General features: G+C 39.3%; 1 protein-coding gene across 4 annotated transcripts in view; it reads right to left on the reverse strand.

Annotated features, from left to right (window-relative positions):
• Positions 1-20,168, reverse strand: part of sgcd (sarcoglycan, delta (dystrophin-associated glycoprotein)) — a 365,223-nt gene that overhangs the window by 64,215 nt on the left and 280,840 nt on the right. For all 4 annotated transcript variants that reach the window (XM_052014957.1, XM_052014953.1, XM_052014956.1 and 1 more), the window contains one exon: positions 12,915-13,016. In XM_052014957.1, the coding sequence (XP_051870917.1) occupies positions 12,915-13,016 (102 nt within the window). The remainder of the gene's footprint in view (positions 1-12,914; positions 13,017-20,168) is intronic.

Below are 20,168 nucleotides of genomic sequence, written 5' to 3' on the forward strand. Positions count from 1 at the left end.
CAGGATAAGCTCAAAGGGCTGTAAGGCCTACACCAGCTCCTACTCCTTTTTTCTTTTGCTCCTATGTGCTGCACCTGTCACCATTACAGGTAGTCTTTGCTTCAGTTCCACTAGACTCCTGATTATAGGTTTCCCTCATTTAGTCTGGTTCTTCCCAGTGCAAGTTGTTTTGCAAATTCTTTTGCAAGGGCCACTGTGGTTTTGCAAGTTCTTTGACTTAAACTTGGAGACATGGAGTAATAAATTAATAAATAGCTTAAAACTATTCTACAATACAGCATTTGCCACTCTATGGCAGGTGACACGAGGTTGCACTGTTTGCTGGACGGAGAGACCATTGACCTAAGTGAAAATTCCCTGCCCTACCACTCCTTTCATTTCACGTTGCTAATGTCTGTCCTGCAAACAACCTTACTTTGTCTGAAAGAGATGAAGATGTCCCACTCTTTTAAGACATTGATCGTCCATTATGCTTTAGGGTAGTCCTATATCAGATGTACTGATGATAACTTCTTTGGTTATCCCTTGGGGTTGAAGTTGACTCACTGCTGTAGGTAGTCCATGGGCTGCTAGGTCTTGATCTTTGAATAATCTTTACCACAAATAGCCAAGTCTTACCGCTGCACTGGAGGAAGTGAAGAACCTTTTCACTGATGCCTTCACTATGAAATGGCTCTTGAGATATGGAACATAAACCATTTTATCCATGGTCCTGTTCTTAATGATAGAGGATGTTGTTGAGCAATGGGGGCAGGTTGGTAAGGAACCTTTGTTTTGCGTTTGTTTAATGTGAGGCCTATCGTCTTAAATGCTTAAACAATGCCCTGGAGCTCAATCTCCAAGACTGCACATGGACACACATCATCTAAGTATGGTGGTTTGATGACTGAGTTATTCCTGCTTCTGTTTCTTATGTTTCTTTGCTCAGAGCCAGGAAAAATATTGGATAATTTGGTGTTATCATCATCCGGTTTAAATTTTAAAGTTTTTCACTAGAATGTTATTTAAATCACTTCAACTTCAAGTTCAAGCTTCGGACCCGATTGCACTGAACTATTTATTAAGCAGTTTCCTTTGACTGAGTTACAAAGAATGTTCTTAGAAACAATAGTACTTCTTCAGAACTCTATCTATGATTCACATTACTACCATTGGGGAGGAGGTACAGGAGCCTGAAGACCCATACTCAACGTTCCAGGAACACCTTCTTCCCCTCCACCATCAGATTTCTGAACAGTCCATGAACCCATGAACACTGTCTCATCATTCCTCTTTTGCACTATTTACTTATTTTTGTAACTTATGGTAATTTTAAGTCTTTATGTCTTGCATTGTACTGCTGCCACAAAACAACAAATTTCATGACATATGTCAGTGATAGCAAACCTGATTCTGATTCTGATTGTTTGCAATCCAGAGTTATAGGGTCATAGTGTAATACAGCACAGAAACAGGCCCTTCAGCAAACTCGTCCATGCTGTCCAAGATGCCCATCTAAACTAGACCCATTTGCCTGCATTTGGCCCATATCCCTCTAAATCTTTCCTATCCATGTATCTGTCCAAATGTCTTCTAAATATTGTTATTGTACCTGCCTCAATCACTTTCTCTGACTGCTTGTTCCGTATACACACCACCCTCTGCGTGAAGAAGTTGCCCCTGAGGCCCCTTTTAAATCTTTCCCCTCTCAGCTTAAAACTATGCCCTTGAGTTTTTGATTGTGAGAAAGACTGTATGCATTCACCTTATCTATGCACCTTGTGATTTTATACAACTTTATGCAGCTCTATAAGATTAATAAAAAGGAATAATTTTATTCAAGTTTTAGAACAACTTTAAAGGAAATCAGTGTCATTCTCTGGGTTTGCTTCATGCTTGCCTCCGTCTGGCACAGATTGGTTTCTTACTTTAATGCATTGCCAGATGTACTCCCTGCCTAAGTAATGTCTCCATGGTACAATTACATCAAAGCAGTTTTGCTTCATGCCAGAATTGCAACCATGGTATATAAGCAGCCAGCATTCAGTGCCAGGACCCAGCTAGAATGGGACAGAGGGAGACCCCACACAGAAGATGGCTTTATCTTGAAGTCAATTCAGGCATCAGCTGAATACTCCAGATTTTGTGCAAGTGTGAAGTGGATTCTCTTCACAGTGAAGATGAATTCACATACTATAAGATGCCAACTGAAATATTTCACTAACACTTACAGAAGTGAAAAAAGAACATCTATTAATCCTCATATAATACTATTTTTAAGTATGTGTGTGTTCCACAGTAACTGTCTCAACAGAACAGTAATACTGGCTGATCATCAACAATTTTAAAAAGAAAACATCAACAACAAATAGTAGAAACATTCACTGGATAGGGATTATAAATATTAGGTCAATTGTGTTAATTGACCTTTCTCTCCACATCAGTTGAAATTAAAATTACTTAATTCTTTGGTTTCACCTGTCATATACAAACACAAATCAAAAGGGTGGGGTACTAGTTGATTGCTTTTATTTCCAGACCCTCTAGATATTCACCTCAAAGAAAAACAAAGTAATAGGAGAGAAGCATAATTGCTTCCATGTGCTCACTTCCACATGGCACCCATCTAATGTTCCACTCATAATACACAAATACCATTCATATCTGCCAAGAATTTGCAGTCAGTCAGTGCTTGTTGCCGTCCAGAAAAATACATTGCACTTACCTCCTGCAGTTCCCCTGATGAGAACTTTCTGAGAGAAGCAGTGGGGAACAGAACAAAACCATCCTACAAAACTGAGCCCACCTACAAAACCACTGAAAACACTTTAACATCCAGATAGGTTCAGTAGGCTGTCAAAGTTCTTAAAAGGCTTGAACATTTCTCAATCTTTGTTATTCAGTAGCAGTTAAAACTGCCAACGTTTAAGAATATTAAAAAGAAAAACATTTAAAAAATATTATATAAATTTAAATAATTAAAAAATAATCAAAACGTGGAATTATTTATCCTAGTATCTAGCATGCTTATCTTCTACACAGGGTAAGTAAATTAAATTTCTTACTTGTATGGCGGCATAATTAAAATTGCTGATTTAACCTATTTGTACTGCTTGCATTGATGGCTTCCTTACCAGTGCACCTTTCCAGACCCCCTTCACCATCATCAGTATTCCTGAGGTAGTCTACCCTGGTGCAGACTGTTCAAGGAATTCCTCACTATAGACAGTGGGGAATCTCTGCAATTTTGTGCTCCTGCTTTGGAATCCATGAGAAGCCCACTATCACAGGGCAGTCGGGAGAAATATCATGGACAGCTGACACCAACTTTGGAATTTTTGCATTCATGTGGAAGCCTTGGATTTGCTGTCAGTTACAAAGGTACATGTCAGCAGTACAGGGTTACATGCTGATATTTCCCTATAAATTAACTTCCATCATTACCTTCTTATTCATCTTTATTATTGGTATATAATCAACACAATACAAGTACTGAGGAATGAACATAAGGACATAAGAAATAGAAGCCTGCTCTGCCCTGCATGCTCTGCTGTTCAACACAATTCTGCCTGATGTTTAACCTCGGTGATACTTTCCTGTAACAAACCCATATTGCTCAAATCCCCTGATATCCACAAATGTAATGTGTATCGATAATGTGCACAAGAAATGTGTATCTTCTGTTATTTCTTAAGAGCATCTGCTATTTAATTTCCCAAAGTAACTTTAATTTGACAGCTCAGTGGTATGGCAGAGTGGATTCCTCACACTGAAATCCTCCAGAAGCATCTAAAATCTAGTTCCATGCAGCTGAAAGATATTGCACAACAAAAATCTGTCTCTCAGTCACATCAAGAAAATGTGAAGTGCCACAAACAATGTCACTTCTTCAACAATTGTCTCCAAAGGGTTTTCCAATCATGACAGACTTAGCAGATGGCTCTTGCAGTTGTCTGCAATAGATTATATTGTTTAAAAATCCAGATTAATTTAGAAGATGGCAGTGGTTATGTGGCGACAGCTGGTCCCTTAGATGCTTAATTTAATTTTCATAAATTCCTAAGTGTATTCACAAAAGTTTTACACAAGTAATGAATCATATTTTCTTTCCATAATTTTAAAGGCAGCTTTGTACTCAATATGGTGGAGAATCTCAGCATCTCAGAGAATGGAACAATTCCTTGTTCTGTGTCAACAAGATTAAATTGAAGATGTATAAGATGTGGAGTAAAGCTCCCTCCACTCTGCACAAGCAATATATATGACTATCAGTATGGCATTCAACATCATCCTGGTTCAATTTATACTAATTATAGGCAGTCTTCTGCTGTGACAGTTGTTTTCTTTTATTTTATTCAACTTGCCTCATAAGCATAACACTGCTGTATCTCAAAAGCAGTCTTCAGGTTTCAATAACAAAATTACATACATTGGGATAAGCAGCAACCTAATTCAAGTGTAATATAGCTGAACACGAGGTGAAAGATGTTGGCTAAGATTTATATTTTACAAATAACAAAGAATAGATAGACATAAAAGATGATGTATTTGATGTACGATCATCAATTTGTTTTGCATTGTCACCATTGGCTGATGATTTCAGTAGCTCCCGCTTCCATTCAAAGCAAGATTGGTGCATACACCAGCCAATACTGTGATAGATTTTCTGGTGCTCAAGAACTAATTTATAACAGTTTTATCCAGTTAGCCCAAGTGCCTTTGTCTGTTAAGACCACAGTGAAACAACTTCAAGATCAATAACTTCAGTTCTCAGATTTTCCTTTCCTTCTCATTGTATCTTTGGATTATTCTCACCATGTCACTGACAATGGGATTCATTTTTTAACCAAGAAATACAGATTTATTTTTTGCTTCATGTGCCCCGCCATAGGTTTTGCTGAGAAATACAACTATGGGAGGGAGATGGAATCAGTACCATCTCCCGTGTTTCTGCACACACATATCCTTCGATATTACAAGCTAAACGTGTAAGACGCAGTGTATTTGAGTGTGAACATATCTTTAAGAACTGAATGCATCATGTGGAATGACCTTTGATACATTGTTGTATCAGGTACTGTTGTAAGGTGGGAGTTCATTGCTGGCGTAGTTGTGCAGCAGTTAGTGCTGCTGCCTCACAGTTCTGGTTTCAGTCCTGACCTTGAGTGCTGCCTGTGTGGAGTTTGTACATTAGAACCATAGAACCATAGAACCATACAGCACAAAACAGGCCCTTCGGCCCACCGTGTCGTGCCGTCCATCAGACCACCCTCACACTACCTAACCCCTTCCTCCCGCATATCCCTCTATCTCACGTTCCTCCATATGCCTATCCAACAAGCTCTTGAACCTGTTCAATGTATCTGCCTCCACCACCACCCCAGGCAGTGCATTCCATGCACCAACCACTCTTTGGGTGAAAAACCTCCCTCTGACATCTCCCCTGAACCTCCCACCCATAACCTTAAAGCCATGACCTCTCATCTTGAGCATTGGTGCCCTGGGAAGGAGGCGCTGACTGTCTACTCTATCTATTCCTCTCAATATTTTATATACCTCTATCATGTCTCCTCTCATCCTCCTCCTTTCCAGTGAATAAAGCCCTAGCACCTTAAGCCTCTCCTCATATTCAATACCCTCCAATCCAGGCAGCATCCTGGTAAATCTCCTCTGCACCCTCTCCAATGCCTCCACATCCTTCCTATAATGAGGCGACCAGAACTGAACACAGTACTCTAAATGTGGCCTAACTAGAGTTTTGTAAAGCTGCATCATAACCTCACGGCTCTTAAACTCAATCCCACGACTTATGAAAGCCAACATCCCATTGGCCTTCTTAACTGCTCTTTCCACCTGTGAGGCAACTTTCAACGAACTGTGAATATGAACCCCCAGATCCCTCTGCTCCTCCACACTGCCAAGTACCTTGCTGTTTACCCTGTACTCTGCCCTGGAGTTTGTCCTTCCAAAGTGTACCACCTCACACTTCTCCGGATTGAACTCCATCTGCCACTTGTCAGCCCAGCTCTGCATCCTATCAATATCCCTCTGTAAGCTCCGACAGCCCTCCACACTATCCACAACACCACCTATCTTAGTGTCGTCCACAAACTTACTAACCCAGCCCTCCACCCCCTCATCTAAGTCATCTATAAATATCACAAAAAGTAGAGGTCCCAGAACCGATCCCTGCGGGACACCACTAGTCACTGCCTTCCAATCCGAGGGCACTCCTTCCACCACAACCCTCTGCTTTCTACATGCAAGCCAATTCCTAATCCACACAGCCAAGCTTCCTTGGATCCCTCGGCCTCTGACCTTCTGAAGAAGACTACCATGAGGAACCTTATCAAATGCCTTACTAAAATCCATGTAAACCACATCCACCACACTGCCCTCATCAATCTTCCTCGTCACCTCCTCAAAGAACTCTATCAGGCTTGTGAGGCAAGATCTTCCCTTCACAAAGCCATGCTGGCTGTCCCTAATCAGTCCATGATTCTCTAGGTGTTCATAAATCCTATCCCTTAGAATCCTTTCTAACAGCTTACCCACCACAGACGTGAGACTTACTGGTCTATAATTCCCTGGCCTATCCCTATTACCTTTTTTGAACAAGGGGACCACATTCGCAATCCTCCAATCCTCCGGCACCACCCCCGTAGACAACGAGGACTCAAAGATCCTTACCAGCGGTTCAGCAATCTCCTCCCTAGCCTCTCGAAGCAGCCTGGGGAAAATCCCGTCAGGCCCCGGAGATTTATCTGTCTTAATATTATTTAACAACTTCAACACATCCTCTCTCTTGATATCAACGTTCTCCCTATGAATTTCCTCTGACTGTTCCCATTTACTCCCACATCCCAAAGACATGCTAGTAGCCACTCCACGTAGGTTAATGGCAAAAAGAATCTAAAGAGGAGTTGTTGGGCATATGTGAGAGAGAGTAAATTTCAGTGGTAAACGAAACTAACTGGTGGGGGGGGGGGAGGGCTAATAGGATTAAGGTTAGTAGAAAACAGTGTTCACTAGATACAACAATGAGAGGAGCAGGCAATGGACACGTGGATAAGCGACAAATAGAAGCGGTCTCAACTATTTGCTCTGCATTGGGTTAGGTCTTTGAGACAGATAAAGAACATAGTATTGTGGCCATGTGCAAAAACAGGAAGGCAATATTGTGCTAGGACCAGAGGCATATGAGACATTGGTGAGTCTCTGGCATCACAAACTATGAACAAGATCTCTTACAAGGACTTTGCAAGAGATCTTCAAGACTTACCAATTTGACACGTGCATTCAAGGATCAGAAAAATGGTTGGTCAACATATGGGTTAAAGACACTGGCAAATGGTTACAATTTCTAGACATTTTTAGACCAAATGCTGTGGGATGTCTTAGGTGATCCAGCTGGCAAATTGGAGAACTTGGTCAAAACTACTTTATACCTTGGAATTAATGTTCAAGTGAAAGTACAAAAATGGTGCTGACGCTTAAAAACTGAAACAATTTAACTCAAGAGTACAATTCAAATGTATAAGCAGGAAACAATCCCACAGAAACAGTAATCCCATGGTCTTCTTCTTCAGGGTTAAGTCACATGGATGCTATAACTTCAATGGGAAACATGTGCAAGAAAGAAAGGCTGCAAGTCACAAGGTGAAAGGCTTTGCCATGAATGTTATGAGGGCCACATATCCTTAGAATGCTCGTTCAAGGAAGCTGGTTACAGTTGTTAAAGAGTAGATCTTATTCTACCAAGGTACAAATTCCTGTAAAAAGTAGCTGCTAGAAAGATGGTTGTCCTTGTTTGCCTTGGATGTAACAGGCCAAGTGAATTGAAAATTCCTGTTGGGATATTGTAGTAGGATAGAATTGGATAATGAGGTGGAAACAGGAATATACTGAATGGCATTCATTGCACAATCAAGGAGGATAATAAGTGTAGTATTTTTAACACCATCTAATTCATTGAGAAAGTAATAATAGGCTTTATATTAACACTGTGACAAGTCCGTTGGTTATAGATCAGAAATTGTGCCAAAAATACCTCAACCACTTTCCATTGAGACAAAGCAAAGCAGAATTGGGAATCTATGCAGGATGGACACCTTGAATTATAGGAAGATAAATTGTTGGGTTGCCAGTGGATGCAAATGAGTTCAGTGGTTATGGACCAGGAATGTACACCAAGTATCATGGATATTGATTGCATTGTGTCACTGGAATTGAGGAATTGCACCTTTAAAAGAAGCATAGCATTGGGTTATGAAGAGATCCAGGGGCTATTCAAGCTTCTGGCTGTACAGACCTCAGCCAGTCAAACCACTGGTAAGTTGGGCGTGAGAAGTGTCAGGAAGTCTATAGCTCACAGACTGTCAGACTGGAATCACAGCTTACAACTCCACTGAAACAGTCATGGAAAATGGGACTTCTATGGCTACCATTTCATTATCTGGGACAGTGAGGGAAAACATCGGATTAAAGTACAGTTGTCTTCACAAGGGTGGGTGCAGTGACCAAAGTACAGGTAGTGATGGGCTGGCACCATTGCAGATGGACTTTAATAACAGCTCAGGAGGAATATGAAACTTGGGCTAAGGGCAAGCCAAGCAGGCTAAGCACAAAGGCCTTCCAGGGAAGAGGCAAGGCAGAAGTTGAGCCAATTAATGGAAAGACTGTGTGCAAGAGATCAAGAAAAGATCAACTGATTATAAAGTCAAGGGCTGTGGTGAAACTGCATGGTGATCAATAGGAATACAATATCCCCAATGGTGGGTTTGCAAAGCAAATTAGCAATATTAACAGAGTATATACTTTCCCTGACACAAAGAGCTATTCAGAAGAAGAGTCCATAATCAATTTGTCAGTATGAGAGAGCAGGTTCACCAGAGTTCCAGAACAATGGCTGTGCCATTGCAAGAATCTGCAGAAAAGGTGGGTGCTGTAGCAGGTTACAGCAATTAAGACTAGCACAGACATTACTGCTGCAGAAATGGGACTGCATGAACTTTGGAGAAGGATTCTGTGTCTTCAAGGCTTTTGTTATTTACTGAATGAACTGAACCAAGTGTAAATTGAGTTGGATGTTTTAAAAGACGAATGCATTAAACAGTTCATAAGTTCATAATTTAGGAAGGGTGTCACAGTAGGCACTGACTGACTGATATTCTTCCAATACAGTGTAGCTAGAATGTGACAAGAGAGACTGAAAATTTCTTAGAAATTTCAAAAGAGACAGGGACAAGATCCAATCTAGATGAAGTCAAGATGCAAGCCATTGAAAAAGCAGAAGCACAAAAATATAGAGCCTTAAGAAGTAGACAAAACTGATTGAGTTTATGGTATATAATAAAGTACCAAAGACAACATATAATCCATAGTTGATCTGTTATTAGCTTGTGTTAAGTTTAATGTTAACAGTTGATGCTTCAAAGAAATGCAATACAATTTATTTATATTTATTGGTATTGGTATTGGTTTATTATTGTCTTGCATACCGGTCATACAGGTCAATTCATTACACAGTGCAGTTTAATTATGGACACAGTTACGTAGGGTAACAATAGTGGTATGTGATGTGTGGTCATTTGTGTGTGAAACCTATCTTGAATAGTGATCTGAAAAGCAAACAACTGCAGATGCTGGGAATCTGAAGTAAAAAAAAGTCTGCATATGCTCCATAGGTCAGGCAGTATCTTTGGACAAAGAAACACGTTTAATACAACAGGTCAATGATCCCTCTTCAAATCTGAAAAAAATATAAAAATAGGCACAGCAGTTGTTCGAAGCCTGAAATAAAGGAGAATGCTGTAAAAGCCCAGCAAGTCAGGCAGGGTCTGTGCGGAGAAAAACTTAGTTGCATCAGTTTCAGACCCAGTGTGGGAAAATTGGATGAGGGATATAGTAAACCACCACCATTATGGAACAATTGGCTAGGAGATGAAAAGTGGAAAAAAGCACTGTAGACGGTAGAGATCTGAAACAAAACAGACGTGGAAATGCTGGTGGAAAGAAACCCCAGAAAGACAAAGAATGCCACCTGCAGTGTTTTACCTTCCAATTGCTGGCCACTTCTTCTCATCCCACGGAGACTACCTGCTGTAGTTTATTCTGACTTCTCACCTGCCTGAAAGTCAGAGTGCCATCCCAGAAAATACATAATGGAATTATTCTGTAATGGTGGAGATGCACTACATCTAATCTGTAGTTTGTCCCCTTTAGTCTAAAGCTGCACACCTGGCAACATTTGACTCCAAATCTGGAAAGAAGATTAAGCCCGTTTCCTTTTGGAAGTTTTGAATGGTTACTGGGGGCTAATATTTGGCATAACATGGTAGGTTCTTGCAAAACATAGGATATTTCTTTTCCCCAATGATTTTCTAGGACATGACAACAATTTGTTTTCATATAACAATTTTTATGTTGAAAAGTATTCCATGGCACTTCACCAAGGCAGGAGGAGAAAATGGCGTGAAAACAAGAACTATTCTAACAGTCACATATTAAGTTGGGAGGTGGTCTGGTAGTAGTAGGATTGCAATGGCGTATGGTCTTAAAACATTTTACGCAAGTAGCTAAGTGAACCTCCAGGGAAATTGATTGCATGATCCTAACTATACCATCAGGGAAACAGAATGCATTGAGCTAGCTAGTACACTAGATGAAAACAAAGAAATCAATCCACTTGTTCTGCACAGGATCATATTCTTTAAGAGACGACAATGTTCAAAATTAGTTCCAGGGCACAATTCCATTATTCATAAGTGAGTCTGGATTTGGGAGAATACAGTTTGAATGTACAAGTTTGCAATTCATTGGTTTCCCCACTTCACAATCATCAACTGAAACGTGAAAGGGTGGACAAGTAGCTGCAAGGAGAAAAGTCGTGCCGCATCGCATGGCAATTAAATGATTTAGCAACTGAATCTCAAAAAACATAAAACAAAGTTATGATGCATCTTCTTCACATTGCTTTAATCTATTATTATTCATCACAAAGATATAAATAAGGACTTTTATGTAAATTTGAGCATATATTCATTTAAATCCAGAAAAAAATTGTAAGATGAATCTGGCAGATATATCTTGGAAGGAACATCACATCTTAGGCTTGCAAACAGGTTAGATTAAATATCAAAAACCTACTAAGAATCAACAAATAATTTATCTTATCCATAGCTCAGCTTATCAAAACTTTAACAACTCTCCTCTGAAACTGTTTGAAAGATCAATACAATGAAAAGTCTAATCTTATAATAATATAAAATATATGAATACATGTGCTGATTTTCATGGCTGCAGGATATTCTAAATTACTCTCCAACTAGTGGTATTCTTATATTTTTAATGTAGTTACTCTATGACATGTGGCAGCCAATCAGTGCACAGCAAGGTCCCACGAATAGCAATGATATAAATGACCAAGGTACTGGAGAGAAGCCTCCATTCCTCTTCCACATAATACTGTGGGTTCCTTTATATTCATGTGAGAGGGAAACAGGGTGTTAAATTTGGCAGTGAAACACTCCTAGATTTTGCTTTACTGTATTCCAATCCTGCTTAACCTCTCAAGTATGCAATTAATCTTTCAGTATTGTGCCCTGCATACTGCAAATTTACTCTATTGCGTCTTATTTCCAAGATTATATGGCCCAAGGGACTTTTCAGTTTCAATCCGTTTACACTATGCAGCTAATATTCATCCTCAACATTAGTCTGCCCATGAGAGAAATCAGGCAATTTTCATTTCCATTGGAAGTGAAAATCATGTGAGTTTTATAACAGGTGGGCAATCTATTCTACCACATTACCAAATGGCAAAGGTGAAGCTGCTCAAGTTAGATGTTTGTCACATCAACCCCTTTATTGCCTCTGTGCTTCTGAAATCCTTTTGTTATTTCTGGCACACTCCTCCATTTATTATATAAAGTCATTTTGCCCTTATTTCCCAATCATCTAAAAAATAAAATGAATCTCACATAGCACTGCACAATATATTCATACCAAGCATCCTCTATTGGTAAGGCTGGATGGCAGAAGATAATTAATCCAAGCCAGGCATATGAATTGGGCTCCCATTATAAATTCCTAGTTTTATTTTCCATTATAAATTACCACATTCACATTTATAATTTAAATACTTCAGTGTCTCATCTGTAATTATTCCATTCCACCGACTGAGCTACTGCAGCACCAACATTTGGAAAGGGTTGGTTACTATTGCAGTTAGTTTACATGAACTTTTCCCAAGTGTGGTAACACAGGTAGATAATTGCATACAGATATAATCAAATGTTGAATGAAGTGTTTTCAAGGATGAAAGCCTCGCCTGCCTATCTCGTTTACTGTGCCAAATGTCCGAATTGCAGCTTGATGGCACAACATTAGAAGGACGACTGAAGCCTGCACTAACCTGACTTTTCATTGGCCGGGTGAGCTCTCTACAACATGGCACATATACCATGCTGCAGAGGGCTAATCCATCTGAGCAGAAAATGGTGCAGCTCTGTGTCTGTCTCTCTGCTGACTTGGATCCTGTAAAGGCAGTCCAATACTGTCTTTGCCAGGTAATTATGAAAGTGCCAATGGATATGATTGATGGTATTCATCACCCTGCCATGTGGCACCATCGAGAGATTGAAATACTATGGTTGCTATGCTTCCTGTATTATTCATGGTTTAAGTGTGAGCAGATGGTATAATGGCACATAATCGATTGTATCCTGGGCCATCCATGCAGGGCAGCTGTGCATAACGACTGTATCCAGCACTGCAAATGTGATACGATTGACAAAATGGAAACAATTTATTTTGTATCACTGAAAATTACTGACTTGGAGCACACATATTATGCCCATGCATCAGTGGTGGTTAGTGGTGGTGACTGAATTCAACATTGCCCTCTCATAGCACTTATAGAATTCTTCACTTACTGCTTTGGATCGGATTTCTTTGGCATACAAAGGCTGCAAAAACTCAGATGGTCCTTCTAACCGCAGACCCTTGTCAGTGATTCTTAGATGCCCCATGCCATCCTGCAACGAAAAAGAACAGCAATGTCAAATCACAGGTAGGCAAGAGATAAATACATCATTGTTACACTTAGGCAACGAGCAAGTTTAATTTGCTAAGTGTTCAGATGGCCAGGGGAAGAATCCATCCCCATGACTGTGAGTTCCAGAATTAATCATTCATACTAATGTCATTGCTTCTTTACTGATTTTGGAGTAAAGTTAGCCACCATCAGACTGAATGATTCCCTCTGACTTTAACTCTGCTCATAGTAAATTTTTAATGAAGGGATAATGTAAACATGGAATAAAATATTGGCTTAGCCACCAAATATTTGGAACTTAATTATGTCATAATTTAGTAAGGATGGCCTTGTTCCTCTGGTTAATTGGGAGTCTTGTCTTTTCCTTTATAAAGGTAGCTTTGGTTTTGGGGGTAGGAAGAACATTGGGTATGTTATCTAGATCAAATCCACTTCACTTTACAATGCAGAGGGAATATTGTTCTCTCCTTACTACTCCAGAAGTCTGGAAGGTTAACTGTCTAATAATGTTGGGCAAACATTGAAATATTCATGAACAAATATGGTATTTTTATACTAACAGAAATAAAAATTGCATAAATGGTACAACACTATGAGCTAAATCAGAACCAATTGCATTGTGAGACACTTTAATTATCCAATCCCTTGAAGTGGAGCAGTCTATAAAAGTCAGCACAGTCACTTTCTTAAAGAATTCTGTGAAATCTATTACATTCTGAGCAGTTAGACATTTCACTCACAGATTCCCTGAGGACAAATTCACAGTTATCAGAAATTCTACTGAAGTAAACAGGAGGGAAATCCGTATGCAAAACAGATGCTCTTTACTGGAAGTAGCTGTTGTCAGGATCAGAGTTAGGTAAGGTGTTAAGGAGCGCACCATCTTCTGCTACTTCATCAATGACCTTCCCTCCGATGTAAGGTTAGATGCTTGCAAGCGATTTCTACTTGCAAATGTTCAGATAGTGATGCAGTCTACATCTACATGCAGCCAGACCTGTACTGCATTCAGGCTTCAGCTGATAAGTGGCAAATAACAGTTGTACCATACAAATGCCAAGAAATTACCATCTTCAACAAAAGAGAGATTAATCATCACCCTTTGGCATTTAACACTACTGCCATCAACAAATTCAATACCAGCACCACTGAGCATCCACGTAAATAATGTAGCTACAAGAACCTGGGTATTCTGTGTGCATTGGCTTACTTCTGACTTTCCACAAACTATTCTACACTTGGCTGAGTGCAAGTCTGACAACGCTCAAGAAACTCAACAGCATCCAAATCAATGCAGCTCACTTGACTGGTACCCCAGTAATCATCTTAAAAGAAAATTACTCCCACCAGCAGCAGCAAAGGGGTAGTTATGTATACCTTCTACAATTTGCAATGTTAACAAATCCACCAAGTCTTCTCCCACAGCATCTGCCAAAACCATGACCTTACCACCTAGAAGGCAAGAGTGGGGGGTACATGAGAGTGCCAGCACTTTCAAGATCACCTCCCAAGTCATTCACCACCTTGACTTGGAAGCATATTTATACATTATTGTTGGGTTAAAATCCTGGGACCCTCTTGTCTAACAGCACTGTGGGTATACTGTTACCACATGGACTGATCCACACCAGCCTTCCCACAGATAGTTGGGAATGGACACAAACGATAATCTAAATAGATATGAAGCCATCATTGAATGAATAAAAAAGAAATAGTATGTGTGTCTGCTTTATACATTCAATAAATTTGATTTACAACCAGCATCCATTTAAATTTGTGTGTGTGTGTCTATGTATTTAAACTCTGGTGTCTCTTACCCATTAGTATGAATGAGTGCCTCCAATTTGCATCCATAAATACTGCTGCAAAATTGCTAATATAAAAGTCATGAAGATTTTAGGCTTACACAATTCATTCGACCTACAGTTTCTGCAGACACCACACAGCTGACATAAAAATTCAGTTATATGGCTCTGCTGAGCTGTTTATAGTAAGCAATGACCCCAAACTGGCATGCTAAATAGTACTAGGACAGACATGATTGATCTATCTTACAGTCCTTATTTTGTTTAGCCTCCCGGTGTAAATGAGAAGATGCTGCACTAACACCATATGTAAACAATGTTACAATGATGGCTATGTTGTATAAGGCTTCAAAGCAGCAGAGTTAATTTCAATGTTAGATGGAGAGGTGAGGGCACAATGTAATTTTTATCTTAGTTTTTAATAAACATAATATAAACTTTATTCAGAGCAACACAGGATCCAGAAAAACTGATTTTATAGAAGAGAAGGCTGCCACAACACAGAAATACAGCTCCAAGCAAAATAGTCCTGCTATATCAGAGTTTTTTAAGAAACTGAAATTGCCTGAAGAAATCCAAAAAAGAATTATCTTCACATTTCGATCAGTTCTCTTTTGCAAAGAAAAGTTTCTCTTTTGTCACTGCAGGACGAACCTAATGATATGTTCCCCTAATGTATGGAGCAATATAATCTGTCCACTAACGGATGCAAACGACAGCTGAGCATTCCACTGCTACATGAGAGCAGTTATTTTTATGCTGCTGGTATTCTGTGTTCTGAGCTCACCGCCTATTGTAGGAAATGGGGAGGTCACTCAAAAGGACAGAAGAGTCAAGATCATGTTTAAAGAAGGCTCACACCCAAGTTTCAGCATTTTAAGGAGTTAATAAAGTAGGCTAATCACTATTAAAGTTTATTTTAAAAATCAGTTTTATCCATGCAACTAAAATTGTCCCTGCAAGCCTCCCTTAATGTACAAAAGAATAATAACTCAAGAAAATGGAGACAACTTTTTGGAATACCCTTGCTTGTTGGAAAATTGGATAATGCATTTGTGATTTAGACACTGCATGGCTCACACTCCGTACTTTGGATGGATCTCACTGAATTTTTGCACACGGTTCCAATTGGAAGCCCCAGTATCTAGCCAATTGAATGGCTGTAAATCTTAGACTTCCATGCATGCTCACAATTGCAGAAATCTGGGACTTACAGGGTAACAGATGGAGATGCATCTGTCACTACATTCAATCACTAGGATCCACACGGAGTCCAAGAGTGGGGCCCAGCTGAGATTCTCCAGCATTACAAGAGGCAGGGGTGGGGGGTGGCATGGTTGGGAGATTTTCCACTGGGATCCTGAGCCAGGATGGACCAGGCATCGGTTCTCAGAGTCCATTGATTTCAGTAAGTATACTAGACCTATGGTTTAGAAGACAAAGGGAAGATGCATTTCTCAAATTATTTTGCCCCAGCTTAAATATCTAATGAGGTTTCATGGTTTTATTTTTTAACTTCAATTTTAATTTAAATCCCTCTGAATGAATGCAATAAATATTTACTATTATTAAAATGCCTCAGAGCTTTCACAGCTGGCAAAGCTGTCCCCCAGCTCGCCTGTTTGTGACTTTCCAGGGGCATGGTCTCCACACTTCATCACCTGAGGTCCACTTGTCATGCAGACGTTGCTGCTGGACTTGGTGGTGTGCAGGGTCAGTGGGATCAGCCCTCTGCATCCAGCCCAAGAAGGTGGGGATGTGTAGGGAATGCAAGAAGCTGGCTCAGTCCTGCAGGATCCAGTATTTTATCACTGGTTGAATGTGCATTATATAACAAGTTGTGCGAGTTTTATACTGGTGGCAACAGGAACATCATATTGCTAGCAGATTATTGTTACATTACTATCATTATGTGTATTATATTGTTAAATATGAGTGTTATATGACTGCTGATACAAGCATTATATCTCTGGCAACATGAGCTTTGTGACATTGTAGTATGAACATTTTATAACTGGAAGTGTGCAGTGTATTGCTGGAGATATTAGCATATTTTGCCAGTGAAATGAGCAAGATGTCACTGGCCAAGTGTGCAGAATACTGCTGGAGATCTGAATGTTAAATAGCCTGTGGTTCTATATTGTTTTGCAAGTTGTGTGCTCACTGGCATACATGTGTATTATAGCTGACAGTGTATTACAAGAAGTCTGCACGTTATATCACAAATAATGTGAGAGTTATATCATTGGCAGAACATGCATTACAGCACTGCATTAAGTTGCTGATTGGGCATATTTTATACCACTGGTGGAATGAGAATTATATCACGGCTGCTGAATGTAAAATATCATTAGAGTTGTGCTGGGCAGAACATCATATCACTGTTAAAATGGACATCTAATGGCTGAGGATGTGTGCATTATATTTCTGGAAATGCAAAACATATATGAGATTGATGCAGTACATAGATTAAGATACAATACATTTAATCATTTTCATTTTTTGCATATTAAATACACGTTATTTTTGTTGGTAACAGGTAACATATATTTAACATCACTGCACTTTTTATTGTGTTTTACTTTCCTGGAAATTCTGCCAAGCTTGAACATCATGTTAGAAGATAAAACAAGTTTTTATGATGTAAATTAATCCCGCAACATGTAAAAAACTCCTTCCTATTTAAATTTACTGCACAAATTGCAGGCTTCAATTTATTTTACAATCACTGCACACATAAGCAACTAACAAGTTTTTGCATTGTTTAGACAAACAAAACTCTTTCAAAATTCATGAAGCAAAGAAATATTGATATGCATTTAAGTTATTGATAACTTTTTCTTCACAGGGATCAGAATGGTGAGACTATCAATTTAAGGTTCTTCAGAATTTCCTCACTATTTCAGCATGCGATGGAAATAACACCAATGATATTCAAAAATGTAAAAAGTGACACCCTGATTCACCTATTAGTTGCACAAACAGGCTTTTTCATGGAATGCCAAAGCTCTGCTTTGTACTCAAGGTTTCCCACATTGGTAATTGAAGATTGAACAGGAGCCAGTTGTCCCATTGCAGTGGAGATAAACAAATGGAAACCACTCTTACTATGGTCAGCAAATCACTTTTCCAATGGATCCCTTCCATTTCCCACATTTGAGAAGCTCTTCTATAGAAGTAGGAATGAGATTGAAATGAAAGGGGAAAGAAAACTCCTATATTAGAGACAATTACTAATTTTGGAAATGTTGCATCTATTATGCAGTGTAAAGCAGTAGCACCCCAAACCATGTAACTTCTCTGTGTGTCAATAAGCAATAATTTATTGTAGCAGGGAGTCTAATGACATCTGCCATTATTTAGACTTTCCCATGTATGTTTAGGCTTCTAGTTCTTTACATAACACATTGCTGGAAGTGTTAGCAAACAATGTCACAGCAATGGGAACTAGGCATCCGATACCTGAGTGCTTACATACTAACAAGATTAGCCAAACAGATTTATGAATTGTGAAATAAACATGAGGGGTTAAAATATTCACTGGACAAATATAATACACACATTCAAAGAAAATATTGCTAAACTATGTACCATTGCCCACAATGTACCCCAATAAGGTTAAAGGATGTAATATTATGGGATGAAATGCATTACATTGTGCTGGAGTGGTACAACAGAATATTTATCACCAGGTTAACATACCTACAGCAACAATACTCTGGTTTATCTTCCTGCCACTAAAGACTTCTTTAAGACTATTCCATCTCTTTTCTTTCCAACTAAATGAAAAGACAAGCATGCTTTAAGTTGTTTCTTTCCCCACTGCCGCTGCTTAACTTGTTGAGCTGTTCCAGCGTTCTCTGTTCTTTAAAAGATGGAAAGTTGGGCAGACTGTTGGCAGATGGAATTTAATTCCAACAGATGAGGGGTGTTACATTTTGGGAAGTCAGATGGGGGTAGCACGTATACAGTAAATGGAAGGGTATTAAGGAATATTGATGAACAGAAAGACTTTAGGCTCCAAGTCCAAAGTTCCCTGAACGTGGCAAAACAGATAGGTACGGTATTAGTGAAGGCGTATGGCATGTTTGCCTTCATAGGTTGGGACATAGAATATAAAAGCTGGGACATTATGTTGCAACTTTACAAACACAGGTTATTATGTGCAGTTCTGGTTGCCACACTATAGGAAAGATGTGATTGCACTGGGAAAAGTGCGGAAGAGATACACCAGGAATTTGCCTGGATTGGAGGACTTTAGTTATGGCGAGAAATTGGATAGGCTGGGTTTGTTTTCCTTGGAGCAAAGGAGGCTGAGGGGTGACCTGATAGAAGTACATAAGATTATGAGAGACAAAGGTAAGGTAAACAGCCAAAATCTTGGGCATCAAAAAACAAGAGGTATAGGCTTTTGATGAAAGGAAGGAGTTTTAAAGTGGGTTTGAGTTGCAAGTTTTTTTACACAGAGAGTGGTTGACATCAAGAACGTGCTGTCAGAAGAGATGGTGGAACCAGGTAGAATTACTCCATTTAAGAGACATTTAGACAGACACAAATAAGCAAGGCAATGAAGGATACATTCCTAATGTGAGCCAATGGGATTAGTGTATGGGCAACAAGGTCGGCATGGACATGGTGGGGTGTAGGATCCATTTTTGTGCTGTATGCCTCTATATAATACTTAGACAGCAATGACCAGTTACTTTGCTATCAAATCTGACATAAAAGCAGAAAATATTAGAAACACTCAGCGAGTTAGGGAGCATGTGTAGAGAGAAAAACAGAGTTGATTCTTTAGGTCAATGACCTTTTATTTGTCTTTTAGTTTGTAGTTACTGTGTAAATACAGTGACTCCATGTCATTCAAAGTACTTAATACTGAGGTAGCAGTCACTTATACACAGTTCATGGCAGGGATAAAATCAATTGCAGCAATTTTTGCTTTTCCACATTTAACCACACTTTTATTCCTTATAAATGACAGCGTGTGCCTATCATTTTCCAGAGTCAGTTAAAATGCTGAAATTACTCCCTCGTAACAATTAGGTTTTCTGTGTGACCTATTCCATGAATCCAGGCTTGCACCCAACAATTCCTGACCATTTTATTGCCAAATCTGTATGCACACCAAACGAAAACATCAAAAACTGTAATGAGTCTTTAGAAAAAAATTAAACTCTCAGGCCTGATGCACAGACCTAGTATTGACAGCATTCATACAGCAGTCAATGTATAATCCCAAGGGACAATAGCCATTAGCTCACTCTAATACTTAATTAGTATTCATTTCACCAGCCAAAATATTTTAAATCAACAAATAATTAGCT

Source organism: Pristis pectinata, chromosome 4 (assembly GCF_009764475.1).
Source record: "Pristis pectinata isolate sPriPec2 chromosome 4, sPriPec2.1.pri, whole genome shotgun sequence".
Lineage (NCBI taxonomy): Eukaryota > Metazoa > Chordata > Chondrichthyes > Rhinopristiformes > Pristidae > Pristis > Pristis pectinata.